General features: G+C 36.1%; 8 protein-coding genes across 18 annotated transcripts; 3 read left to right on the plus strand and 5 right to left on the minus strand.

The window, feature by feature from the left end:
* Positions 1-121: 121 nt before the first annotated feature.
* On the minus strand, positions 122-1,524 carry LOC106652040 (RING-box protein 1A). The gene is made up of 5 exons (XM_014370775.2): positions 1,435-1,524; positions 1,327-1,354; positions 1,089-1,210; positions 915-1,000; positions 122-270 (listed from the first exon to the last, which is right to left on the minus strand). Exons 1-5 carry the CDS (start codon positions 1,522-1,524, stop codon positions 258-260), a joined length of 339 nt encoding a protein of 112 aa, XP_014226261.1. The 3' UTR covers positions 122-257.
* A 349-nt stretch (positions 1,525-1,873) lies between these two features.
* LOC106652131 (protein Lilipod) lies at positions 1,874-5,757 on the minus strand. Its single transcript, XM_014370925.2, has 10 exons — positions 5,412-5,757; positions 4,561-4,741; positions 4,210-4,474; positions 4,033-4,136; positions 3,823-3,949; positions 3,685-3,753; positions 3,472-3,601; positions 3,032-3,386; positions 2,713-2,944; positions 1,874-2,641 (listed from the first exon to the last, which is right to left on the minus strand). The coding sequence occupies exons 2-10, from the start codon at positions 4,618-4,620 to the stop codon at positions 2,400-2,402; spliced, it is 1,584 nt and encodes a 527-aa protein (XP_014226411.1). The 5' UTR covers positions 4,621-4,741; positions 5,412-5,757; the 3' UTR covers positions 1,874-2,399.
* A 177-nt stretch (positions 5,758-5,934) lies between these two features.
* On the plus strand, positions 5,935-9,387 carry LOC106652130 (armadillo repeat-containing protein 8-like). 3 transcript variants are annotated; one of them, XM_014370921.2, is made up of 8 exons: positions 5,935-6,338; positions 6,396-6,469; positions 6,701-7,148; positions 7,229-7,720; positions 7,796-8,087; positions 8,174-8,697; positions 8,778-8,944; positions 9,002-9,387. In XM_014370921.2, the coding sequence occupies exons 1-8, from the start codon at positions 6,312-6,314 to the stop codon at positions 9,054-9,056; spliced, it is 2,079 nt and encodes a 692-aa protein (XP_014226407.1). In that variant the 5' UTR covers positions 5,935-6,311; the 3' UTR covers positions 9,057-9,387. The 3 variants fall into 3 exon arrangements, with proteins under 3 accessions (XP_014226407.1, XP_014226410.1, XP_014226408.1); XM_014370924.2 differs by having other exon boundaries at positions 5,935-6,314; XM_014370922.2 differs by having other exon boundaries at positions 5,939-6,338; positions 9,020-9,387.
* A 90-nt stretch (positions 9,388-9,477) lies between these two features.
* LOC106652023 (carbonic anhydrase-like) lies at positions 9,478-11,248 on the plus strand. The gene is made up of 6 exons (XM_014370740.2): positions 9,478-9,974; positions 10,060-10,113; positions 10,181-10,348; positions 10,407-10,563; positions 10,641-10,746; positions 10,810-11,248. Exons 1-6 carry the CDS (start codon positions 9,929-9,931, stop codon positions 11,209-11,211), a joined length of 933 nt encoding a protein of 310 aa, XP_014226226.1. The 5' UTR covers positions 9,478-9,928; the 3' UTR covers positions 11,212-11,248.
* An 88-nt stretch (positions 11,249-11,336) lies between these two features.
* LOC106652062 (transcription initiation factor TFIID subunit 12) lies at positions 11,337-12,372 on the minus strand. The gene is made up of 3 exons (XM_014370805.2): positions 11,940-12,372; positions 11,677-11,869; positions 11,337-11,598 (listed from the first exon to the last, which is right to left on the minus strand). The coding sequence occupies exons 1-3, from the start codon at positions 12,093-12,095 to the stop codon at positions 11,471-11,473; spliced, it is 477 nt and encodes a 158-aa protein (XP_014226291.1). The 5' UTR covers positions 12,096-12,372; the 3' UTR covers positions 11,337-11,470.
* A 160-nt stretch (positions 12,373-12,532) lies between these two features.
* On the plus strand, positions 12,533-14,352 carry LOC106652059 (DNA-directed RNA polymerase III subunit RPC10-like). 6 transcript variants are annotated; one of them, XR_001339362.1, is made up of 3 exons: positions 12,533-12,662; positions 12,897-13,340; positions 13,414-13,501. XR_001339362.1 is itself a non-coding variant. In XM_023458393.1 (3 exons), exons 2-3 carry the CDS (start codon positions 13,426-13,428, stop codon positions 14,338-14,340), a joined length of 828 nt encoding a protein of 275 aa, XP_023314161.1. In that variant the 5' UTR covers positions 12,533-12,662; positions 13,414-13,425; the 3' UTR covers positions 14,341-14,352. The 6 variants fall into 6 exon arrangements, 5 of the variants coding, with proteins under 5 accessions (XP_023314161.1, XP_014226287.1, XP_023314163.1 ...); XM_023458393.1 differs by lacking the exon at positions 12,897-13,340 and adding an exon at positions 13,776-14,352 and having other exon boundaries at positions 13,414-13,688; XM_014370801.1 differs by having other exon boundaries at positions 12,897-13,286; positions 13,414-13,504.
* A 188-nt stretch (positions 14,353-14,540) lies between these two features.
* On the minus strand, positions 14,541-19,701 carry LOC106652027 (dimodular nonribosomal peptide synthase). Its single transcript, XM_023458397.1, has 12 exons — positions 18,589-19,701; positions 17,977-18,246; positions 17,659-17,814; positions 17,353-17,579; positions 17,220-17,282; positions 16,926-17,136; positions 16,668-16,838; positions 16,357-16,553; positions 15,819-16,008; positions 15,404-15,752; positions 14,874-15,324; positions 14,541-14,773 (listed from the first exon to the last, which is right to left on the minus strand). Exons 1-12 carry the CDS (start codon positions 18,707-18,709, stop codon positions 14,627-14,629), a joined length of 2,553 nt encoding a protein of 850 aa, XP_023314165.1. The 5' UTR covers positions 18,710-19,701; the 3' UTR covers positions 14,541-14,626.
* LOC111693564 (clarin-3) lies at positions 18,630-26,239 on the minus strand. Of its 4 annotated transcripts, XM_023458399.1 has the most exons (7): positions 26,064-26,218; positions 25,504-25,632; positions 24,998-25,226; positions 24,370-24,558; positions 24,157-24,292; positions 23,890-24,029; positions 18,630-18,712 (listed from the first exon to the last, which is right to left on the minus strand). In XM_023458399.1, the coding sequence occupies exons 3-6, from the start codon at positions 25,218-25,220 to the stop codon at positions 23,891-23,893; spliced, it is 687 nt and encodes a 228-aa protein (XP_023314167.1). In that variant the 5' UTR covers positions 25,221-25,226; positions 25,504-25,632; positions 26,064-26,218; the 3' UTR covers positions 18,630-18,712; position 23,890. The 4 variants fall into 4 exon arrangements, with proteins under 4 accessions (XP_023314167.1, XP_023314168.1, XP_023314166.1 ...); XM_023458400.1 differs by lacking the exon at positions 18,630-18,712 and having other exon boundaries at positions 23,321-24,029; positions 26,144-26,239; XM_023458398.1 differs by lacking the exon at positions 18,630-18,712 and having other exon boundaries at positions 23,321-24,029; positions 26,064-26,217.
* Between the last annotated feature and the right edge of the window lie 24 nt (positions 26,240-26,263).

Consider the following 26,263-nt stretch of genomic DNA (forward strand, 5'->3'; position numbering starts at 1 on the left):
TTCCTTAAACTATTCTGGTTTCAACATTAAATTATTATTGTAATAAGCAGTAAATTTTGAAGGTGTGAAATGTATAAATAATCATTGATTAAAATATCATTTTAGTTATTTATTAAAGTTAAAAGATAATGAATTTCAATTTACTAATTTTTAAGTTGTTTCAATAAAAAATGTTCTTGTGAATTAGGTAGTGTAACTTCCAACCTTTTTTACATATCACTTATTTCGGTTTTTAATAGAAATATAATCTATTTGTTTTAATGGCCGTATCTGTAAAAAAAAATTTCATTAGATTCAATGATTCATTATGTTTGATTTAAGATCAAGTTGAAAAAAATGCGTGGATTTCCACTTGGTTTATTCATGTGGTTTCCACAAAAATCAGACATTATCTCCACGTGGATCGGAAACGATTTTCACGTCAATCTGACATTTTTCCCACGTGAATTAGGCATAGGTATCGCGTGAAAACACCACGTGTTCTTTCGAATGTCAAGGAAAATGACGTGCATCCACGAGGATGTTCGGGTGAATCTTTGTATATGATTCAATCATCCTCATGAATAATTCAAGTATCCTCATTGTAGACAAGTAAAAAATCGGCTTGTATCTCATATCGTTGCCCCAGCGCAGGGAGACATTTCTTTATGCTCAGAGACAAAAAGGTAACTATGTCCTATGTTATAAGATAGGAGCTTAGACCCTTTATGCCTCTGAATTTATTAAGGTACCTTTCCGGGCTGGGGGGACGATATGATAGTAACAATATCAGAACACAGAAACCACGTCTAATGTGGAAATTACCTGAATAATCTTTATGAAAACTGTGGGTACAAAAATGTGGATTTCCACGCAATGGTTTTCAACTAGGTATACAGTTAGAAGAAAAAGTTAAATTTGTTAATGATACTCACTTTTGGAATTCCCATTCACGATTATCCAGTGGACACACTTGTCTAGTCTTTAACCAACGGGAGATGCAATGGAAGTGAAAAGCATGCTGAAAAGGTACAATTGTTTTTTGATTATCATCAAGTGACTCAACGGTTTTACGAATCAGACTTTTTGGACCATATAAATATACTCACATTACAAACACCCCAGGCAACAGTACACTCTTCGCTAGTAGCTGATGCTTGATTTGCTTGACACTCTATACAGAGGTCCATAATGTGATTACGGCAAATAGCACAGTTGTCAACAACAATATCTGGAAAAACATTCAATTGGTCAATAAATCTCATACTCAAATGTCAACAACTATTCAGAAGAATGATTCAGCACACTTATTAACATATAAATTAAAACAGAAGAAAAATTACTCACCCCATGCCCATAAAGCGACGGCATTCCACTGAAAAAACACGAAGGAAATCATTAAATACATTGAATTATTTTGAAGAAATGTAATTTACAATTTAACCTTAGATTTACCTTTTTGACTTCAAAACGCTTTTTTTCTCCCTTGACGTTGCTGGAGCTTGGCGCATCCATATCTTCATCTTCAACATCCATAGCCGACATTTTGAGTAATTAATAAGCTCTTTTAACTATAAATAAAGGTACGAGTTCGGACTTGCGAAGCCGAATGAATTTTATACTTCTCAACGACAAGTCCAAAACTGAACTGAGACGACGGCCTTGTGTCGATACACGATTTTAACCGCACTAAGGCCGAAATTTCATCGCCACCGGCGCGCGACACCGAAACTAGAATGTGGAATACACCGCGGCCCTCTACAGGCCGAATTTCGTATGGCGTATTTTACGCGCGTAGTAATTCAAAACTTTTTACAAAACGAGAAGTTTTTTATGAAACAATTTATTTATAATTTTTATATCTATGATTAATTACAAAAAATTTTTTATTCTCGAGCAGCATAATTTTTACCAATTGTTTGCTTTAACCTATAATTTTAATTTTCCGTCTTGATGCAATAGAAAATTAATTTTCGTAAGATGGATAATGTTAAAAATACAACAATTTTAATAAGATTGAGTTCTTAATATAATTTATAAATGGTATACACGCTTTGAACGTTTAACACGTATTCACAAGCATTATCAGATAAAAATATTTTTATTTCTTTTCATACATTGACGGCGTATTGAGGTTGCATTTTTTTAAATCTACAACATCACAGCAACAGTCACATGTAGTGTTTAAATCACTTATAAATAAGAATATGTACAGGATCACTTTTAAAATAATTAATAATGACTTGATATGGTTCACAGTTTTAACGTACACCGTTAGATGAAGTTTTTTTTTAAAAAACGCCGTTAAATTTCAACATCTGAAGACTATCTAAATGTATGTACACGATTTATATATATAAATATAAATACATGTATATTTACACATATATACAAGAACGTTTTCTTATTTAATTAATAAATTAGTCTTCTTTGGCGTACAATTTGTTGGTCACAGAATGTCTATTGGTTTTTTTTCTGAAAATGGTACGGAAGCAGCTACGTAGCTTCGTCCATACTTCGTTTCGTACAGCAGCAGAAAACTTAGTTACCGAACAAATGATTGCGGTTAACGCAAATATAACATTGTAAATTAAAACAAGTTTAAAACTGCCTAGCCACTCGATTCTTCCATAATCACCGAGCAAATCAAAATTCGTTATACCTGTAAACAACAGTAGTGTCATTAAAGATGTAAATTTAAGTTCAAATAAAGCAATAATTCGACAAACTTACCTATCATACGTGAAAGTAATGGAAGAGCTGAACTCAATACAACTAATGCTGCGCAATTAGCTATAAGATGAGTGATTGGCGTTGAATGCAGCTCTGGACGAACTTTTTCAAATCCTGGAAGGGAATACAGACCAACGGCGCTTGTCACAGCTAAATATAAAATCAAAATCACTTGGATTCCTGCGCCGAGAGGTCCTAGTTTTGATAACGAACTTATTCCTAATGTAAATTTCTGAAACAAAAACATTGAAAATATCATTCTTCAGATTAAAGGAGATACCTAGAAATATTAAATATATTAATTTATTTTATCTCTTACACTTGTACTAATTGGTAGGGCCTTAATACCAACAAGTAATTGTAGAGTATTTTGCAGAGTTATTAAGCCTGTTGTCATTGAAAACATCAATAATGCGAGCATTGATACCGGGTAAAAGAATGTTCTTCGCACCCACCCAGTCTGACGCTGTTTGTCGAGTTCGTATTTTCTTTTTTGTATTGCTTGAAGACGTTTGTTTAACATTTGGTTATATGAGGTATTGTCATCTGGTGTTAATTCGGTTGCACTTGTAGAACTATCATTGTCTACGTCAAGGATTTCAAGTCCATCATAATAAAGTTCAGGACAAATTTTTAATGTCTCCACTTTCCCTCCATTTTCGCCAGATTTTAATCTAAAATATTATTTAATATTGGATTATTAAAGTACTTTAAAAATTCATGATAATAAGCATCACTTTTTATATAAATTAATTTTACCTGTATAGAATAAATTCTTCTTCAAACTTATGTGAATAATATGCCTCATCTATATTTTTTAAAAATTGTGGTTTCACAAGTAAAGATCCTACTATGCCAAATAATTTTACGTATCCAATCGGAGTGCAAACTGTAAAAAAATATACCACATTCTTTTAATCGATCACTTTTAATTTTAAAATTCTGATTACGATTTTCTTATATAGTACTTACGCAAAAGCATTACAACTCCGATGAACGAGACACAAGAGTATAAAAATGTCAAATAATAATTCCACAAATCTTGAAAAAATATTACAATTTATTGATCATGCTTCAGCATATTGAATGTATTATACTAAAATAACTTACTAAAAAAATTGTGAAGACTTGATTTCTGGTGATCAAGAACAGCTGATAAAATGTAAGTCATGCCTAAAATCATAGCTCCCAGTAAACTCAATATTGTTATTGTCTCATACACTTTGGCCATAACACCCTGAAAATTAAATAAACATTCATTTTCATAAAGATATTTTATTCAAGATTTTATTGTTCATTTGACACATAAAAAGTACTTACTTTTTTGTTTCCAAGAAAACCTTCTGATTCTGTGAATAGATATGCAAATGGTAAAAATACAAAAAGAGAAAGATTGGACAGCAAAAATATAAAATTCCATAATCCTAGAAAATAAATATCATTATTAAGAATCTCATTTCAATTATTCTTGAAAATTAAATGTATAAGAATAGTTACCTTGAATAAGAGAGCTATTTAACCATTCTACATTGCAGCTATCTGGATACAATAGCAAAAATTCATTGCTTGCAATTGAAACTGGTAGTAACAAAGTAGCACCTATTGATATGGCTAGTGCTGTGGCACATAGCCATAAGCTAATTCTATATACTAATACATCATCGTCATCATTTTCATAATAATCTTCACCACCTCCTGGTCTTAGCCGGTTGATGAGAATGTAGCTCAATGTATAAAGAATTAGAAAAAGTAATAAACATATCTGTTGGAATAAAAGTTCAATTTTAATATACATTGAATTAAATGAAAGTCAAATTAAGTTATCTTCAACAATGATGATATACTTACAGTGTATTCTCTGATTGTATTTTGAAACAATTGTTCTCTAGGATCTGTTTCACCTTCCATATTTGAATTGAATTATAACTCTATCACAATTTATGAAATGAAATTTGAATGCATAAGACATTTTCAATATTTTGCATTCACAAAATATCACGGTTGCGAAAATATTCACACATCAATATTCCTGAAAGAAATGTGAAACGATGAGTTTATTTTTGAATAACTGTGACAATAATTAAATCAAAAAATAATGAAAAAAATTATTCAGTTAAACAAATTTCTACCCTGAACTAAACTACTTCTGAACAGGAAAAAAGTTTTGTAAATCAACAATCTCAGACCACTAACAAATCAAAAATGTTTGTTTGCCTCAAAGTGAAACCCTTGACAAACGTACTAATCAATACAGATAAAATCAAAGACCCTTATGTAACTCAATCACCAAAAACGTCAAAACATATCCAAATAATCCTGTCAACATTTAAACTCTTTTCGTGATAACAAGATTATTGTAATACCTAACTAAATTATGTAAACAATGTGGCGGAGACAAGGAAACTTGACGATTTATTTGTACGTGTCACTTTGCTTGAAAAAAATGAAATAAAACATAATCGTAGATGAAAAATACTATAGAGAATTTTTATACAATTTAATGAGGTGAAAATAAAAAATTGCAACGTCAATCGAAAACGACATTTCGCAACTAAACATTTTCCCAACGCGATAATTATTTTACTCTAATCTTTTCACTGAACAAACATTTATCCACGATTTTCAGGTTCAGGTTAAAAATTTTTATATTAAACACAAAAAGTGACGAAACATTAATCTCTCTCGTCGGAATAACTCACAAAAGTTTATCTCCACTGATAAATCTCTCGCACTCTCAAAAGCACGCGAGTGTTTTCAACGCCCGAGAAGTTATATTTACGCCTCTCATCCTGGGGTTTTTAAAGCGCACGAAACTTTCTTCTATTTGCCACCAGGCCTCAATCGTATCGAGCAAGCACGCAGAGAAAACTCGTTCCTGAGATGTGCTTTATGTATACAGCTCGTTTTTTTCTCTCTTCTTTTTCCTTTTCAGCTGCTATGCTCTCTTTGAGGATACTTATAAGTTTACATTTTACATTCTTTGTTTTGAAGTTTCTTATGTACGGGGCAAACACAGAACTCGACGTAGATACACGGACACGCTGCTCGGCTGTGTGTTGCTGGCCCGAGTGCAGGCTCGTTTCACACTGTGCTGGCTGCACACTGCGGCGGCCTCCGCTCCGCAAAAAGACGACGCGAATTGTAATCTCGCCGAGTGTACGTATGTCGATATTTAATCGGGAGTCTAATAACCTGTACACACTGGTAGTTCTCGTATATGTCACTCATATGTGCGTGCGAAATATATAGATGCACGATAGCCGCATCGACACGGGTCCCACCGACCGTGTGAGAAAATACACATAAGTAGTGGTTTTTCCATAATATTTTGCTTCGTTCAGGCTGCAACGTTTTTTAATTGTAAATGTAGCTGCAGCAGACGATCTGGACTGTGATTTTTATCGATAGTTTGCAAGAAACAACATCTCGTTAGTCGAAAAACAAATAATCCACAACGACTGAATCGTGCTGTTTTTTAGTATGTCAAGTGTCAGCCACAAAATGTGTCATAGGTTTTAGATAAAAAGCTGGATTTACATTCGAAGAGGATACTTCAAGTTTTGAAAATTAATATAATTGCATAATTACATTTGTTCAAAATGGTCTCTGTAATGCAACCCTTTATGGTAATAAATTAGTTCATTCAGTTTGATCACTTGTACTCATGAATAATTTAATTTTAGGACATTGAAAGTTCACGCAGTTACATTGACGAGCTGTATTCAGCTGACAATCAGAAATGTTTTGATGCAGTAGTGTAAGTTTGTGATAACTATATTCTCCTTAAACTTGTTATATCTTCAATGCATAAGATCTTACTATAATGTTGACAAACTTGGAGCTAGAAGATAGCTTTCTATTGTTTTGTTTATTTTTATGCTTTAAGAGGTCGAACTTGAATTTTTTTCTCATTAATCATGGTAGCCAAATAATAATTATAGTATTACATTGAAAAAATAAAATTTTAACATTGTCTCTTAATTTTCAGCTGTCTGAAAAATTCTGTCATTGGCAGCAACAGACAAAAAGGATCTGTCATAGCTCAAGGCGTTGTACCCAGACTATTACAGCTGTTATGCGATCCCAACAATGTGTACGATGACAAAATTCGTTTGGAATCTGCAGTCACTCTTGGTTCCCTGGCTAAGGGAACTGATCAACACATACTGGCCCTCATTGATTTGGGCGTTGTAACATCGATCTTGCAAGTCCTATCAACGTCAGTGATTCCTCTGGCAAATCCTGAAAACATAAAGCTTCGCAACGCTCTGTACGAGGCCTGCTTGAGATGTTTGCGCACAATCTTTCAACATCATGCCGCGCCGGTTTCAGCTATTTTCATCGAACCCAGCTTCATACCGAAATTGTTGCAACTGTCAAACATATCCATCAACAGTCAGGTGTACGTTGCGATGATACTGACGGCTGCGTGCAAAGTATGCTTTAATGAATTTGTGTAGATTTCTGTGATACCCCTTTTAAGATCAATACCTAATTTTTATACGATTCTCAACAGACATGCGAAGAGCAAAACATCCTACTGGCTGGTGGCGCTATCAAAACCCTCGCCAAGCAACTAAAATGCGAATTCGCCGACGTTCAACTACCGGCTCTGGCCTGTCTCGCCAATATGTGCTATCAGAACGCCGACGTGGCCGCCTTGATCGCCTCGACCACGGTCACAGACGAGGTCGAGGAGTGCATCCCGGTGATACTTGGCCAGCTCATGGGCCGCGACAAGGGCACCCTGATACAGCTCGAGGCGGCTCGCTGCGTCGCCTACATGCACCGTGCTCACGCCTTGGACTCCAACGATCCTCGAGTCGTGTACAAGGCCCTGCCGACCCTCATAAGGCTCTGCCACAAGGAGAAGCCGACGCGCGAGAGAATCGCTGCAGCTGAAACCCTGGCTTATTTGACCGAGGTAGACACGGACCTGCAGAGGCTCGCCTCGATCAGCAATCATCTCATACCGACTCTTGCGGACTTTTTGAAACCCAGCTCACAGGTCGGTATCCACAATTCAAGATCAATTATCCTCGCGTGGATCGTTAGTTTATTTATATTATGTTATATTTTTCAGGTGCACGACGCCGCTCTAGCTCAAGACATGAGACAAGCGGCTTTCCGGGCTTTCGCCTCCTTGGGAGCCAACGACGAGGACATTCGCAAGAGAATCATCGAGACCGAGAATCTCATGGAGCAGGTCGTCAGTGGCTTGCAAGATCCAGGTGGTCCCAAGGTGCGCTTGGCCGCGGTGCGCTGTTTGCACTCGCTGTCGAGGAGCGTCCAGCAGCTCAGAACGACTTTTCAGGATCACGCTGTCTGGAGACCTCTGATGCAGCTGCTGCATGGTGCTGACAAATGCTCAGAAGGTTTGAAATATAATTTTCTTCGAACGAGGAGAATTTAGGTTCAATAGATTTATTATAATTTGGGAAACTGTATCAATTTCAATTAGGAAAACCCGATGGCGAGGAAGATCTGTTGACAGTTGCTTCTGGCACGCTGTGCAATTTACTTCTGGAATTCAGCCCCAGCAAGGAACCGATTCTCGAATCCGGTGGAGTAGAGCTACTCTGCTCCCTGACCAAGAGGTCCGATCCGTCGCTTCGACTGAACGGCATCTGGGCCCTGATGAACGTCGCTTTCCAAGCCGAGCAGAGGGTCAAATCGCAGATACTTACCTGCCTCGGCACCGATCAGATATTCCGTCTCTTGGCCGATCCCGAGCTGGCCGTACTAATGAAAACTCTCGGCTTGCTGAGGAATTTACTCTCGACGAAGACGCACATCGATCGCATCATGGCTGATCACGCGGCTCACGTGATGCAGGCCGTCATTCTGGTGCTCGAGGATCCCAATCACCCGGCCGAGGTCAAAGAGCAGGCGCTCTGCATACTGGCGAACGTCGCCGACGGCGATCGCGCCCGAGATCACATAATGGCCAACGAGGACGTGCTTAAAAAATTGATGGATTACATGGTAAACATAATTAATGATTTTGCATGGCAGGAGTACGCGAGAATTACGTGTCTCACCGTTTTGATTCTTTACCTTATCAGATGCATAGTAACGTAAAGTTGCAAGTCGCCGCGATATTTTGCGTGTGCAATCTCGTCTGGAGAGAGGAGCCCGGGGCGGCGCTGCGTCAGGCACGCCTGAAGGAGCTCGGCCTCTACAGAATCTTACTGCAACTTAGACATACCAAGGATACCCAATTGTTTGATAAGTAAGTTTTTGTATGACTTTATTTTTTTTCCCGATGATAATTAATTGAAATCAATAGTAGCGTATTTTATTCCAGAGTCAAGACAGCTCTTGCTCAGTTCTTCGATACCTGAGCTATAAGTACCATCGAGCAGTACATCACTAGCGTTTTCGAAGATATCGGCAAAAATATGACTGATAAGAATAATCCTTAAAAAAATTACGAAATTTTCGACGCTATTAGTAGATGTTGTATTTCAATTGAACACTTTATCTCACTTGTAATTCTAGTAATTGTAATCTGACATACAATTTGTTATATGTAGACAAATCTTATTGAAAAAGGTCACGACGCGATGTTATCACAATTGTATGTGTTGAATTTTCTTTTTTTTTCTTTCTGAAAAAAAGATATATATCGAACTTATTACACAGCACTGCAATAAATAATGCATCAAAATTTTACTCCACCAGAGTCTCATTAATAACCGCATACACGTCCTTCGTTACAGCACACGTTGAATTTTCCATTATATATATACCGCGTGTGTTTATACTCCCGTAACGAGCAATTAAGTACAACGATGACACGATAATAACATGTCCGGCAACGTTTAATTAGCCTCTCGAATTGCCGTGGGTATATTTTTTCGTAACTGGAGGGCACATCTTTACACACTTGGTTTATACTATATCACTTCTTCGTTTTTTTTTTCATTTTTTTTCATCAATGTTAGTAGATCAAAGGCACTGCGACGAGTGTCACGGTTAAAAGTGATATAACTAGTAATTCTTTTATACAAAAGAATGTGACTTATTATGTTGCGCTTTTCACTTTAATAATCGTTGTGTATCGCGTCTTTAATTAAAAAAAAAAATGATTTACTTGTGTTATTATGTCAATGTGCGTTGAATATTAAAATATTCAATAAAAGAAATGATAATTAAGTAGTCGACTTTCATTAGGGATTTTACGATTTTGATTGATTCGAATTCAGTTGATATTATGTTTTTGTGTATTATGCTTTTTGCTCTAGAAATTGCATTATCAGGTAGGTGGTAACTTTTAAATGACGTCGCAATGAAATTACGTAACTTTCAATTGTTTTTTATTCGCGAAACCGATTCTTTTTGAAGGAATTCCAACCGTAGGAAGTATGGGACCGTTGGTTTATGATTACACTCAGGCAGGTACGAATTGGAACATATTTCTTGGTATAATTTTTTTATTTCATTAGAAATTATCGCTAACTTAAAGGTCAACACCTCTGGCCTAAAGATTATCCCAACTGTGGAGGATCTTGGCAGTCTCCCGTCATCGTAGCTGCGAGTCGATCGATAGCTCTGCCACTTCCGGCCTTGGAAATGATCGGTTATCGCAATTTCTTGCGACCTCCCGTGGTCATGAAAAATAATGGACACACAGGTGTATATCTATTTTCAATTGTACTACTACAAATATTCATTCGATTCGTTTTGTTCAGTGGTTATAAGTAGCAAAAAATCGGCAAATAAATCAAAATCCCCGTATATATTCGGAGCGATGCTGGAGGAAAAGATAGAATACGAATTCGAGAGCTTTCATTTTCATTGGGGTATAAGGAACAATCGGGGTTCTGAACACGTTTTACACGGAACAAGGTGAAATTGTTTTTCCATTTATTTTTCTTGATTTTCGGAAGAGTATAATTTCAACAAATCTCTTAATTTTTTTTTAGATATCCTTTGGAGATGCACTTGTTGCACCGAAACAAGAAATACGTGAATGTAGAATCGGCCCTCGATCACGAGGATGGCTTAGCGGTACTAGCGGTATTTTTTCACGTAAGTTTTTTTTTTATTTAGAAAATTTAATGCAGAGCTAGACTCATTTTTTTAACTGCACAGCTGGAGGAAGAAGATAACGAAGTACTCAAACCAATAATCGCTCATCTAGCCGAAGTCCAATGGATCAATTCTCAAACCATAATGAATTACACCTTCGCCCTGTCCTCGCTGCTACCGCCCGATTTGGACACTTTTTACACCTACAAAGGATCGCTGACCTCGCCACCCTGCAACGAGGCAGTCACGTGGATGGTCTTCGCCTCGACCGTGCCGATATCCTTTCAACAGATGAGCAAATTCAGATTGCTCTCGAGCGGCAAGGGCATATTAGCCGACAATTACAGATACCTGCAGGACCTTGGCAGCCGAAAAGTGTATGTGCGGAGGATGAAGAACGTTAACGCGAGCAAGAATCAACTGTTCGATATAGACGTGGCGACGCTGAAATGGAACTGGCAATGAGCTCAAGTATTCATAAATGTAAATAAAATTTTTTTTTTTCAAGTAACTCAAAGTATTATTGTAAAGTATGAAAATAATTATAATCTAGAAATCTTGTAATTGGTTTTCTTTTATAAAATAGTAAATTATACTCCATTAGTTGATTTTTAAAATAATCTTAGTACTTTATTAACCCTAAGATTAGTCCTCTGTACTTTATTTTATTTTTGTTATCTTAAAACTGTAAAAATCTATCAATACTATTAACCTACGGATACTTTTAGTATTTTTTTACACATTTGCGTATCAGTGCTAATCTCTGTTTATGAGATTCTGTTACTGTTGATCGTTTGTACGGCCTGATTTCATCTGTACCAAAACCAGGTATCCACATGTTCCAGTTTTTCTCTGCAAATAAAATTTGTTTTAGTTTATTGTGGCTATTTACATCTTTTTCAATAATTATGTAAATGTCACTCTCTGTACCTAAGTGCAATTGAACATCTTTGACCTCAACTGTGTTAGCATGACGATGTTTAGCTAATAAACAAGCAGCACTAATTGTTGTCTCAACAAAGTCGTCAGCCAACTGTAATAGCATTTCTTCTACTTCCTCGTCCAACTGTTCGGATGGGTCTACCTCTTTGACCAAGTTTTGCAATCGTTTTTTTGTTATAAACTGAAAAAGTAAATCATCTATTAGAATGTGCTGCACAAAAATACATTTCATTAAAAATAAATTATTGTACCTGTGAATGTTCTGCAGGATCGCTTTTGAGCGTTTGAGATTTCGGCGTTTGATTTGTAAATGACTGTGCAGGCACTGAATTTGTATTGTTACTGTTTACTGAATTGGCTATGGCATTGCTTTTTGGAGTGGTTGCACTTTCACTGCCGGAATCCATTGTTTATAATAATTGTTCGACGATGCTCGAGCGACTGTTACAGTGTTTATAACCAATTTCCTAGTATACAAAGCAAACGTACCACGAAGAAACTTTCGGTCAATACCAATTTATTGCACAGAGTTGCTTTTATTCAATAAAAACAACAAACAATTCGCTACTTTATGCTACGACAGCGAATAACTCAAGAGCCTGTACATACTGGGTTATGTTATAATGTTTATGTTATATACGCCCGCAAACTTCAAAGGCTATCCTACGTTCTGCTGCAAGTCTCAAAATGAAGCGGTTCGGTTGTGTGACACGTCAATCAATGAATGCAGTTACTACTTACCAAAGCGACCTCGTGCGTTAAGCATGAGAATTCTAGCTTGTCCACAGCGATTGTAGGAAGACCGAAGACTTGTCATAATTCGTCCACACACATGGTGTAATAAAGCCGCTGTATTGCCGAATCAGTCAAAAACAGTTCCGCTTCCACTACACGTGACTATTACAATTCGTGAATCCGTGAATGGTGTTAAAATAATCAAAACAACGAATAACATTTAAAAAATAAGCTCAAAGGTATGTTGACAATTCAGTTTTTTCACACAATTTTGCACTTTTTGATGTCAAATGTCGTTAATTTAAATTGATTTTAAAAGGTTAAATTACAACAGAAAACTATTTTTCAAGTTTTCTCAAAATCGTTGCATCATTGTGATAATGGCCTGATTAATAGTTTGGTAGAATAGTTTGGTATAAAACAATGTATTATCACGACTGCATTCTAACTTCAAAAAAAATATATTGTTACAGGAATTGCTTTTGTATCGGTCATTGAATTGGATTGTTAAAAAAAAATGCTTAAATTTTGCCCATGGTGTAGCAATCTTTTACAATTAGATGAAGATCATGCGGGAGTTCGTTTTAAATGTAGAACTTGTCCTTACATTTGTAAAGTTACTGGATCCATACGCAGTAACACATATCCTAAGCTAAAGGAAGTTGATGATGTACTAGGAGGATCGGCCGCTTGGGAAAACGTTGATGCAACAGATGAGCGTTGTCCAAAATGCGCTCATCCTAGAGCTTATTTCATGCAAATTCAAACTCGGTCTGCCGATGAGCCTATGACAACATTTTACAGATGCTGCAATCCACAGTGCTGTCATAACTGGCGAGACTAAATCTACTTCTAATTAATTTGTACGTTCCAGTTGTGATTGTAGTTTATATTTTTATTGAAAAATAGTTTCTGTTGTAAGATAATCATTTATGCACATGACATGTATATTTTGGGTAATTTAATAAAGAGTTTTATAATGAATTTTAGTTGTTTTTCATCATGGATCAGATTCACATGGGGCCTGTTAAATTTCATTTAAACAATGCTAAAGAAATGATTAAGCATTTACCACGTGGTAAACAATGGTTTTGTGGGGGTATCCGATCTGCTGCTATTGCTGCTGAGTTATTGAAGGCAGGAAAAATTATTGCTTTACCCACAGATACTATTTATGGTATAGCTGGTCTGGCGCAAAATGAAGAATCTATATCCAAATTATATGAAATCAAACAGAGAGATTCCAACAAGCCTTTAGCTATATGGTAATTTTTTTCACAATTCTATTTATTTTTTCTGTGAATTTATTCCAAATTGCTTGATATGTTTGTAATAACCAATTTATATTTTAGTTTATCGGAACCAGATGAAATTGTTAATTGGGCACACACACAAGACTTACCAGAAGGTCTAATTAATGCATTATTACCAGGACCTACTACTCTAATATTAAAAAAAAAAGACAGTCTAAAAGAATATTTAAATCCTGGAATTACTAACATTGGTGTAAGGGTACCAAAGCACAAATTTGTGACAGATGTTGTGAAATTTTTAAGAGAGCCAATAGCTTTAACTAGTGCAAATGTTAGCAATGCTAGAAGTACGCTTCACCCTACAGAATTTGAAGAATTATGGCCAAAGTTAGATGGTATATTTTTTGAAAAAATGGAAAATAAATCATACAGCAATTCGTGGAGGAGGGGTTCAACAATAGTAGACCTATCGATTGCAGGAGAATTTCGCATAGTCAGAAGGGGTATAAGCTGTGATAAAACAATAAGAACTTTGAAACGATTTAATTTGAATCATATAAAAAATGTAAAAAAAGAAGAACCAGAAAAAGAAGATGATGCTGAACTGAAAGAAGAAAAATCTGAATCTAATGATGAAAAAGCTGAACTGAAAGCTCAGCTATAGATAATGTTTTGATTCCATGTAAATATGTGTTTTTGTGAATAAACTTAAGAATTATGAGTTAAAGTAAAATTACATCTTTAGATCACTTTTAAAATTATCCTTACACTGACATTTTTTAAATTAAAATCTCCAATAATTTATAACAACTGCAATTTATTATTCAACTATTATTATATTACATTTAGTCAATTTTACATTAGTTGCAGGTAAATTATGTTAACAGTAAAATAGATCGAATCTCATCATGTAATAATACTATAAAAATATCTTCTTCTTTTCTTTTAACTCAAGAGTATTCTATTTTTTTCCAAGAAACGACAGCCCTTTGACTGTCCTCGGCTTCTCCAAAGGGTTTCGTGCCGTCCGGTGCAACGTATCGATTGACTTGGTAGTCCGACATGACGTCGTATTTAAAAACATCCGTACCGAGTTGCTGAAATAATTTCAATTTATTTACGTAAATATCGATCGCTTCGAATCAAAAACAGAAACAACAAACCTGCTTTATTAACATAAAAAAATAATATTAATACCTGTGTCAGTGGACTCGTGTTCGTCGTTAAAATTCCAGCGAAGTTATTTGTCTTGGCCACCTCGAGGCATTTTTCCTCCATGAGTCTCATCATGATGACATTTTCCGCCGGGCTGAGATCGTTGCTCGTCGCCATCATGAACGTGTGAAAGATCTGCCCTTTGCCCTGGGGCAGTTTACCCTCGCGCACCGGCGCCTCGATCGACTCCAAAAAGTCGAAGATAATGGAGAGTTTGGAGTCGATGTGCACCTCGGGCTCGTCACGCGCGTCGAAGTTCAGAGCCACGGATAGCATCTTGCTGTCTTTCGTCGATTTTATAATGAAGCTGAGGTTTTTTTCAACGAGTGGAACCCATAATTCATGCATCAAGACACTGTAGTCCTCGTGTTTTATGTCGGGAAGTAACCACCTCTCAAGGTCGGCTTTGGTGATGAAACTTTCGGTTATCATTCTGCGGAGACAACAAAAAAATACACTCGTTTACTCGTGCAAAGTTTAAATATTAATTAATATTTTTTTCAAAAACTCACTCGATAACTTCGTTTTTATGACTGTCGTTCAACATTTCCATCTGAAACTCCTTGCTCTTATCCGATTCTTGATTCTCCGATTCCTTATCGCTGCTTAATTTTGACAAAATTTCTCCGATCGATTTGGCGATGATAAAATCAGTAATACCGATGAAGAATCCTTTTTCTCTTAATTTCAGTACCATGTAAACCGAATTCAACGAGTTTCCACCCAGCTCATAAAAATTGGACTGTAAATTGATTTTCGCCTTGTCCTTCAAGCCAACGACCGATGCCAAAATGTGATAGAGAACTTGAGCTTTTCTCAATTCGGAATTCGGCACATCGCTGAAGTCGAAATCGGTCTCTTCTACAAAAATGAAAAAAAATCATCAATGACATTGTTAAACCCAAATATGGCCATAAAAAGCCTTACTGCTCTCGTTCATGGATCTGTACAATTTCAACAATTGTTGCCGATCGGTCTTTCCATTCGTCAAAAGGGGAAGACTTTCGACGATAATGACTTGCGGAATCATGTACGATATCAAGGACTTCTCGAGTTTGGAATTGACGTCTTCGACGCGTACATCCGACTTGCTCGTAACAATGAAGCACAACAATACCTATAAAGATCAAACAAAAAAATTGTAGCTACGGCACGTGTAGTTTTTTTCTTATGTTAATACAATTATATAAATTTTATTGATTAAACACTATTTCAATTCAGTAATGCTTCGTGCGAAGAAAAAAAAAACAAGTATATGAACTCGGTAAAAAATAAAAAAATTGATCCATTATTCATTTAATCACCGTATTATACAGTCCATATATCGATAAAATCCGCGAGAAGCTGCACATTTTTGTAGTTTCTCGGAAATTTTTTTCATTTTATTTTATTTTATTATTCTTTTAATTGAATGTTGACCGTGTTTGACGTGGTTTTTATCACTTTTTCAAAGTGCACCGCATACCTTTTCGGAGCTGGTCGTGTCGCAAGCCAGAACGACGGCCTCCCTGACTTCTTCCAGTTTCTGCACGACTTTTTCGATTTCCGTGATGTCGACCCTGTTGCCGCGAATTTTGATCTGAGTATCCTGTCTGCCCTCGTACAATAATTGACCCGCCTGGATTTTTGCATAATCGCCGGTTCGAAATACTTTTGAATATTCTGTAAAAAAAACGAGATCCAATAAATTATTCTTTTTTTCCTTGTTTTTTTTTTTTATCGTTACTTTCGAACGGTATAGTACAAAAAAAAAGAGTTGCGTTCGAGGTCACTCACCACTGCTATTCGTGTCGATCGGATTTTTGGTAAACTTGTGATGATTGGAGTCGTTGAGATAACCCTCGGCCAGATTTTTGCCGGCTATCAATAGCTCGCCGATTTCCCCGCTTGGCACTAAGTTCAGCCGCTCGTCGACTATGTAAGCCACGCAATTATCCAACGGACGTCCTGTCGTAAAACAAAAAAGTAAGAAAGAAAAATCGTGAAAATTTATTACGCATCGCTACGACGACGACGATTGCACAGATCCATTACCGATCGGCACTAAATTTCGTTTCAAAAACTCGTCGCCTTTTCTGATCAGGTAGAAGGTAACGTCGCCCATGATCTCCGTGCTGCCGTAAAAGTTGGCGATGGTTTTGCGTCCGTCGTCAAAGTGATTGAAAAAGTCCTCGACCACGGATGGGATCAGCGTCTCGCCCGAGCAGACCCACAGATTTAGATTCTTGAGATTTTCCTTGTTTTTCTGTTTGCAAATTTTCCTCGTTTTTTTTCTTTTCACTAAAGTTTTTACGAGCTTATTAATATTGATTTATGTCATATTTTTACCTGGAAGTTCAAGCAAGCGAGCATAGACTTCAACAGAGACGGTACTAAAACGATTCGCTGAATCTAAAACGTAAAAAAATCGAAACGTAAATTAGATAATTGTAAAAATTTCGTCGCTCGCTCAAAAACTTACCTCGTATTCATCGAGCAATTCGATGAATTTCTCCGGATTCTTCGTCACTATCTTGGGCACCACGACCAGCGTTCGTCCCTGCAACAGAGGACTCCAGATTTCGGAAACGCTGTCGACGAACGTCAAGGCGGTCTTGCAGATGCAGCGGGTCTCGCTGGGCCCGTAAGGCAGCTGCCTCCATTGCCACTCGAGCCTGTTCATGAGCGCGGAGTACGGCAGCTTGACGCCTATAAATTATCGCTTGGGTTATTATTCTAATTTATTGCGAAAAAAAAAAAATGAAAAAAAAAATATGATCGATCTGACCTTTCGGCGTTCCCGTGCTGCCCGAGGTGTACAAGACAATGGCTATATTCGTGCTTTCTTCGTTCTCGACTTGGAAGTCCTTCGTCTCGTTTTCCAGCTCTATTAATATCCGCTTGACAGAAATGGTGAGCACCTCGCTGCTAATTATCGGCTCAACTGAAAATTAATTCACGCATATCGGAATAATTTGAGTCGAATTGGATCGAAGAAAAAACAATGTAATTAAAATGTCAGTGCAGCAGACGCGACAATGAGAAATCCTTACATGAAAGAATCATAAAATGCTATTATACGATGTTGATGAATTTCGCTGCTCACCTTCGTTATCGGTTATACAGAAGGCAGCCTTGGAGTCGCGCAGAATGTGCCTGATCCGATCGGCCGGGAAATCGACGTCGATCGGCAGGTAGGCGCAGCCGCTCTTCATCACGGCCAGGAGAATCACGGGCAGCAGCTCGCTGGGCCTCAGCGACACGGCGATTATTTTATTCTTCTTCGCGCCCGCCTGCTTTTTGAGGAATTTGGCGATGCGATTCGACGCGTCGCGCAGCTGCTGGTACGAGATCGTTTTGCAGTTTCCAGCGACGTCTGCGTACATGCAAATAAGTAATTTTTCGTTTTTCGTATTCATATACTGCACGGAAAATCACCCGAATTGTGTGCAGTAACCAAAAAGTGAAACTCCAATTTAACAAGTTGCAATATACGTATATATATCCCGAAATGTTTAAGTGCGAGGAACTCGGGTTAATTACAAGTGAAAGTGCAGTGCGATTTCGTATTACGGGCGGTATGTATACGCACACTCGTATATACAAATATGAAAGTTCATATCCTCGACTCCCGATCATAATACGTTTGGAGCAAAAAAATTACAATAACGTATTTGACGAATCTTCCGAAGGAATCGCCCATATCGTTTGGGCTTACCTGTATAAATGATTGCCTTGTTGTTCGGTGCATCCCGTACGGTTTTCGCCAGGACCGAGAAAAAGGAGTCGCCAGGACGATCGACCCTCTCGCCCTCCAAAACGGACTTTTGACCATCCATCTTCTGTAAAAATAACAACCAAAAACACGAAAAAAATTAAAATACCATTCGACGAGGGAGATTCTCTCGTTCCTCAGAGGCACGAAGCTGCTCCAAGTACCTCGCACCACGAGCGACTACCTATTCGTCGATCCCAACGCGCGCGAGGCTGCTACTGCTGCTGCAGCTAATTATCTCCAAGCCCCCCCGTGGGTCCACCGGATTTGACGCGGGGCTGCCGCGCTGAACAATGGTGAAACGATGACGAAAAAAATCAACGAAAGAAAAGGAAGAGAGAGAATATGAACAAAAAAAAAAAAAAAAAAAGATCGAGGGAACGTAACTTTAGACGTTCAATCAAAATGTCTTTCGTAACAATCTCTTCCGTGCTATTATCTACGCATTAGTGCGACGACGCGCTGCTGCTGCTGCTGCTATGCATACAATATAGCAGATGCGTTATACGCTTTAACGAACGAACGTCTAGTCGGGATGCCACGCTCTAAACTCGACGACGTGTGCGCGACGCGCCATTACATGTCAACCGATTTATGCGCGTTATGATCGTCATCGTGGCGTCGTTTAGAAGCGTCAACGCGCCAACGCTTTTCTGCTACTGTATACTTTTGGATTTTTCGCCACACTGACTCGAATAGAAAAACAAAAGAATCGACACGGGATTGAAAAAGAAATATTTCAAGTAATTGACGGACGAAGCACTTCACAAGTATTTGAGCTTTATAACACAGAAGATGAGATCGATCGAGAATAAGAGAAAATCAACGCTGCACTGCGCGAGCGCGAAATGTAATCGAATATACAATAATTTTCATTCGAAAGCCTCGCGTCAAAGAGATCGTGTATCGATTACTATTCGCTACGCGTCGCGTTAGTTGCCCATGGACGATGCGCTTGAAATGAATCCGCCCGACTTAGACAACTAATATATTAATTAACGTGCGATGCGATGAATTATGTAGCGCCTCAAATACATCGCATAATTCAATCAAGCATGTAAATCAATTCAATTTATTTATTCGTTTTTTTTTTCTTTATTTATAAACTTAGCACTTGCACGCACCCTAATGGATTTTATCTCACGATCGATTTTTTTATTCACTCTCACTCCCGAAAAAATGATCAATTTTCACCACTTTTATATTGTTTCAATTTTTTTGGAGCTCGTGCGCGGGGCTATAGCTACGCGCGCACGAGTCGTGTGCTATCCATTCGCAGAAAACCAAACGATCCGTTTCAGTACTCGGGCGCTGAATGACTTTGGCCATTTAGCGTTGTATTTCTTTAGGCCGAGGCAAGCTCCAGACTCGACTCTCGCGCTTATGCTCGCGGCGCGAGCTCTCCCTCTATTGTAGTCGGGTATACGTACCGTATATGCTTATAAGAGTATATAGGCGACCGGCCCGTGGAGATACGTAAGTCAATCTTGCAAGACTGGACAGTCGCAAGTTTAACGCGAGCCTCTCTCTCTCTCACTGTCTTAATATATGAAATAATTTTTTTTTCCTCGTAATATACATGTATATAAACGTTATTTTTTTTTATTAATATAATATACATTATACGCATATATTTAGAATCGATCGAGCCGCGCGTCCTTTATCAGATTTTTTTTTCTCTCTCTAGCCGCAACTTCACCGACGAGTTTTTTTTTTTTTCTTATTTATGTACGCGTGCTTTCGATTCAATTGAACACGCTCGACAGCTGTAGTAGTAGTAGTAGTAGTAGCAGTATATAAAGCCGTAGATTGAGTTTGATTGAGGAAAAAGCTCGAAGAGTGCGTAAGCGCGCGACGTTGCGCCGCGTGCGTAGATAGTACAACTTTTTTATTTTACGCATTCGTAAGAATGAATATTTTTTTTTCCTCTCGCCGTTCCAGATTTCGTGTAAATTTTTTTTCCTTCTTATAATATTTTTTTTTCTTCTAATGAGAAATTATTCGAGGATATCTATCATATTATACACACCGCGGGTTGCATTAATTTAGCGCACTACGCGCGCGCGAATACGTACGCTTACACAGTTTCTTTCGTCAGCAGTTACAAAATAATTTATAACTCGACTGGCGTTACGCTTGTACTTTTTTCGTAAAAAAAAAAAAAAAAAAAAAAAAAAAAAAAAAAAAAAAAAAAAAAAAAAAAAAAAAAAAAAAAAAAAAAAAAAAAAAAAAAAAAAAAAAAAAAAAAAAAAAAAAAAAAAAAAAAAAAAAAAAAAAAAAAAAAAAAAAAAAAAAAAAAAAAAAAAAAAAAAAAAAAAAAAAAAAAAAAAAAAAAAAAAAAAAAAAAAAAAAAAAAAAAAAAAAAAAAAAAAAAAAAAAAAAAAAAAAAAAAAAAAAAAAAAAAAAAAAAAAAAAAAAAAAAAAAAAAAAAAAAAAAAAAAAAAAAAAAAAAAAAAAAAAAAAAAAAAAAAAAAAAAAAAAAAAAAAAAAAAAAAAAAAAAAAAAAAAAAAAAAAAAAAAAAAAAAAAAAAAAAAAAAAAAAAAAAAAAAAAAAAAAAAAAAAAAAAAAAAAAAAAAAAAAAAAAAAAAAAAAAAAAAAAAAAAAAAAAAAAAAAAAAAAAAAAAAAAAAAAAAAAAAAAAAAAAAAAAAAAAAAAAAAAAACAAATACATCAAATAGGATCCGAATAAAATAAGTTCCAAGAAGAATGCAAAAAAAAAAATCAGAAATAGAGCGTAAAATGATATTCCATTATTATGCGATCGTATTATATATAGAAAACAATTATATTTCTCTCTCGATTAAATCCGTGTGTTATTCTCCGCGCGCCGCGCCGATCGATCGATCGACTTTTCGAGCTCTGAGCGTTGTTATGAATCTGTCGCGCTTATTAAAATCTCGTCCAGTGTAATTTTCTTCAATTTTCATAAATTTACATCTGTCTCTCTGTTGTGTCGCTGTGTGCACACTTGCATCGCTTTATCCGTGAGCTTCCTTCGCGCTCCTTGGGTTACTTGATTTTCCATTCCTGCACGAGCAGGCGTCGGATAGAAATCGAGGCCGCGTTAAAAAACGAGAACTCGACTTTTCCCATTTATTGATTTATCATTATCATGACGATTTTTATGTACTCGTTTCGCTTGCCGTACATAAAATATGTCGTATGCACGTATAAAAGTACTCGAGTCGCGCATGTATCTGCGTGCAAGCTGCGAAACTACTGGAAAATCGACATGGATAAGGAATTAACGCCGATCGTTGCCTCGCGTAGCTCGCGGCGATATCTATGGGCGTAATACACGTAAAAAACCATGTGATTACAGCTCGGTAGTTTGTAGTAGCTCTAAACGATTTAGTTCATTGCCATCTTTAGACTACTACTACTATGCTGTAGCAGGCTAATATAGCCAAGCCAAGCGTGGCACATAATAAATGTTGTAATATCACGCTTGGCTCTCTCTTGACTACTATATACTGGCTTTGCAATGCTATATAGCGGATAGATCAAGCGCGCAATGCATACACATACATATATATATGTATGAAAAAAATGAAGGAATGCCAGCAGATTATATTATTTTGAAAGGATCTAGTTTGCGTTGTGTATATTTATAATAAATGGCGCCGGTCGTATTGCAACAGGATATAACGTTAAATTATTGTATTCTTTCATAATCCCTCCCGCGAGGGGGTCCCGAACACTCACACACGCGGGAATATCATAATTATTAGCTGCATCGTGTTCCCAACGAGATATTAATGTATCGGGACATTAACAATGTTTCTTTAATTTTTCTGTTATATCGCAATCTTCAGCTATAGTCGCTATATAAATATGCAATGGATTTTCTAACGCGGCGCGCAAAGGCGGCACATTATGCAGATCTCTCCGCAATTACAGCACGATTTAAGTTTCACCCATTAAGAAGACCATTATAAACCGAGCTTTTCTATAGTATACAAGACAGAATCGCCGCGCGGCAAAGGTCGGCTCTATATAATGCAGCCGATCTCGAAAAATCGGTATATACGCAAGGAGGGGGACGATTATCGAGCTACTGGACGGTGCACATTATATACCGCCGACGGGGATCTAATAAAAATTTATTTTGGTCCGTCACTCAAAACCCGATTAGTGCTCGAATTATGTTATCTCGCGACCACTCACGCTTGCCCGTACGACAATTTTCATTATGCGCCTAAAGGTACACGGCGAAAAGTCGTTTATCGAGCTTCAGATTACGAAGCGGTATTTACGCTAATTGAATTTGTCGATAATTTAGTGCTCGTAAATTTTAAACTATTTTTGCTTTGTACAGAAACGCGAGTCAAAAAAATCACTTTTAGAAATCTGAGGCGAAAAAAAACTCTCTTTCAAAAAAGCGGTCAAGAAAATCTCTCTTCTCTTTTGGAGAGATTTTCTTGACCTCATCTTCGAAAAAGAGTTTTTTTTCTCCGCAAATTTTCAGGAGAGATTTTTTTGATCGCGCATCAGTGGAACGGTGATACTCTTCGTAAGAACGATCGTTATGTTGATTCTCACTGCTATTTGTTCTTTTTTCAATGATCGGTAAAATTGACATGTAATGTTCCCCGCCGCATACGTCTAAAAATTCATTCATAGTTGGGAATAGGAATACAATGAATGGAGGGTCGAATGAAAGAAGATACACGAGTTGATAGTGAGTGATTTTTTATACATAATGCTATATACTAGTAGTTGTGCTCCCCTAGTTTACGGAAGTATCTTGTTGATTCAGACTTTAAAAGGCAGACTTATTTTTATATAAAATTATAAAACAAATTTTGATAATTTTTTTTTTACAAAAAATAATAAACATCTAAACATTTGTGTGCTACATAAATTTTGAACCATTGCATCTTAAAACAAGCGATAAAAATAAAAAATATGATTTGAATTTTAAATTTCTTTTTACAAAATATTCATAATTGCAATACTTGAGATCTATCGATTAAACGTACATACATATACATTACATGGAATCGCGAATAATATTGTATAAAATACAATTAAATGGCATGCTTGTGTCACGCAACGTGCAATCATAAGCATTTTACATTTTAATAAATTCTTACGACTAAGCTCACTTTTTTTCTGGACGGATCGCGTTTCGAGAAAATTATCGATATGAAAAAAAAAGAAAATTTTCTTCAAATTAAGAAAAAAAAAATACTGCATGCTCGAAAGTACATTGAAAAACATCAATTGTAAAAAAGTAAGTACTTCAGTATAGCATTATAGCTCCGACCATTTTTTCTTCTAGAGGATTGAGCGTTTCTTGTCGTTTACGCCCACCTTTAAGGGTACTCCACTTGAGTAAAAGTAGATTGATCACGTGCAGAACGCCGACGACGATTATCAACCTGTAAAAAAAAAAATTTATCGAATGTATGAAACGCCACTGGTTATGCTAATTGGCTTGATTTAGACACTAGTTCAAGTATCGATAAAAAACATACTAATAAAATTCTTTGGTGCTAATTTACTTACCAAAAAGAGTAACCCAGAGTCGTCGCTCCTTCGCTTGTCCAAAAATTGTCCAAATCTTGTTCTGTTAAGACATTGTGGTAGAGTTTCAGATGGCATTGTGCATACCACGTTGTTGAGCAGATAATAGACAAGACAACTATAATCACAGGAAATGGTGTTATTTTAATTGGTAAATATATCGATTGCATAAATTTTTTTCGTACAAAAACTTACTCGCTAAAATATTGGAAGTAAAAATTCCAAAAACTCCGAATAGCTTATATTGAGGAACAATCACAGTATTTATAAGAGATAAAAATGCAGATGACACCGAACATGAGAGCATGAGTATGATGGAGATTAAAGTGACACACCATAGATCCCAGGATAATATTTGCGGATGTTCATTCAATAATTTTAAAACTGAAAATTTCAAAAATACAAAAATTAATCACTGATAATCTGTGAAAAATATAAGAATTATATACTTCTTCAAACATCTAATTATTCAAATTATGTACGAAAGTTCGATGTATGAAAAAAATTTGTACAAGGCATTAATTTATTTCAAGATTTCAATGGGCATTTATGTAGACTGAGTGTGCGAAAAAATATTGTGGTGGGGGTAAAATGATGTATGCTCTTGTGCACCAACTGCACTTTGAGAGTTTTGACGACAGGTGTTCGCACGACACGTAACAATAGATGCATAAAAGTAACCGACAAAATTTCTTGTAACTAGCGTGAATTTTCGACGAATATTTCCATATTATTAGCGAAGATTTTTTTTCACACAAAATAGGCGTGAATTTACGTCGAATAAAATGTTATCATATATCTAGGATAAAAAAATGAATAATACCTTGTATTTCATGAAACCGCACCCCAACAGAAACATCTAGCTCCTTTCTCCCATGTAAAAGACCAAAATTAATATGGCCTGAACTCTCAGAAGGATTACGTTTGCGAGATGGCTTGGATTCTATCCAGTGGTCTGTCACTAATGATGTGCAAACTAAGCTTACACAGGCTAATGATAATAAAAAAGTAACAAGGATGGTACTTCGTAGGAATTTGTTATGCATGATGAGCTGAAAATGAAACGTACGATGATTTTCAATAATGATTTTGTCTACGATTCATGAATTGTTGCTATTGATCTGCTAAGCTACATTGCAGTAACATAAAGTGTTGAATGAAAAAAAATAAATCAATTCAACTCTATATTACAGAAATTTCATTTTTATAGGTAATTCTAATATATGTAGCTGTGCGTAAAACTACTTTCTATATCAGATCAATGTAGCTTTGAAAACATTATATCACACATAAATAGAACAGTCAAGCGTACTTGCAAGAAATACTCACATGAATATATTAGTAGGTTTTTTTTTCAAAATTGTAATGGAGGCGTTATCACTTCTACATAAGTTTTTGATATTGACCAATTCACTCTATGGATATCATAAAATTTTTTTCTAATTGAGCAACACATTCCTATAAAAATACATAAAATAATGATTTTATTTTGCAAAATGACTAGTATAGTACTGACTTAATAAAGTTTGATTTCACAAGTACTCGACTCAATTTTTTATTTTGGTAAACTTATTTGATTAGTTATTGATGATATAGTTTTTTTTTAAGCTGCCCAAAAGTATATGAGCAATTTTTAAATAAAATTAACCTCTTGAACAACAACATTATTCTTAAAATTGGCTCAAATTGTTGATGACCCTAACAAACAAACAGTTATTAAGAAAAAACTTCAATTTCTAAACTGATTAGACATTTTTATTACTAAATTGAAAGAGTAAGCGTAGTACTTATACGGAAACCTTAACGATTTCCAAATAATAATCACTCATAAACAACTAAATAAACGATTACAATCCTCTTAAATTGAAGCGAGTAAAATAAATATTTACTTTGTCGAAACTGTCAACGTTGACGAAACATGCTACACCTCAATAATGCTATATTTTCCGTAAAAAATAAACTAACTCACTTATCACGCACAGTGGTTGCGATCATCATAATAAGCGTCACTTCACTCGCGATACAAATACACAAACAATAGCAGCGAGTCAGTCAGCGCGAGAGCGTTACAAAATTAAGGTCCAATTTA

Source organism: Trichogramma pretiosum, unplaced genomic scaffold, assembly GCF_000599845.2.
Source record: "Trichogramma pretiosum strain Unisexual culture from Peru unplaced genomic scaffold, Tpre_2.0 scaffold13, whole genome shotgun sequence".
Taxonomy (NCBI): domain Eukaryota; kingdom Metazoa; phylum Arthropoda; class Insecta; order Hymenoptera; family Trichogrammatidae; genus Trichogramma; species Trichogramma pretiosum.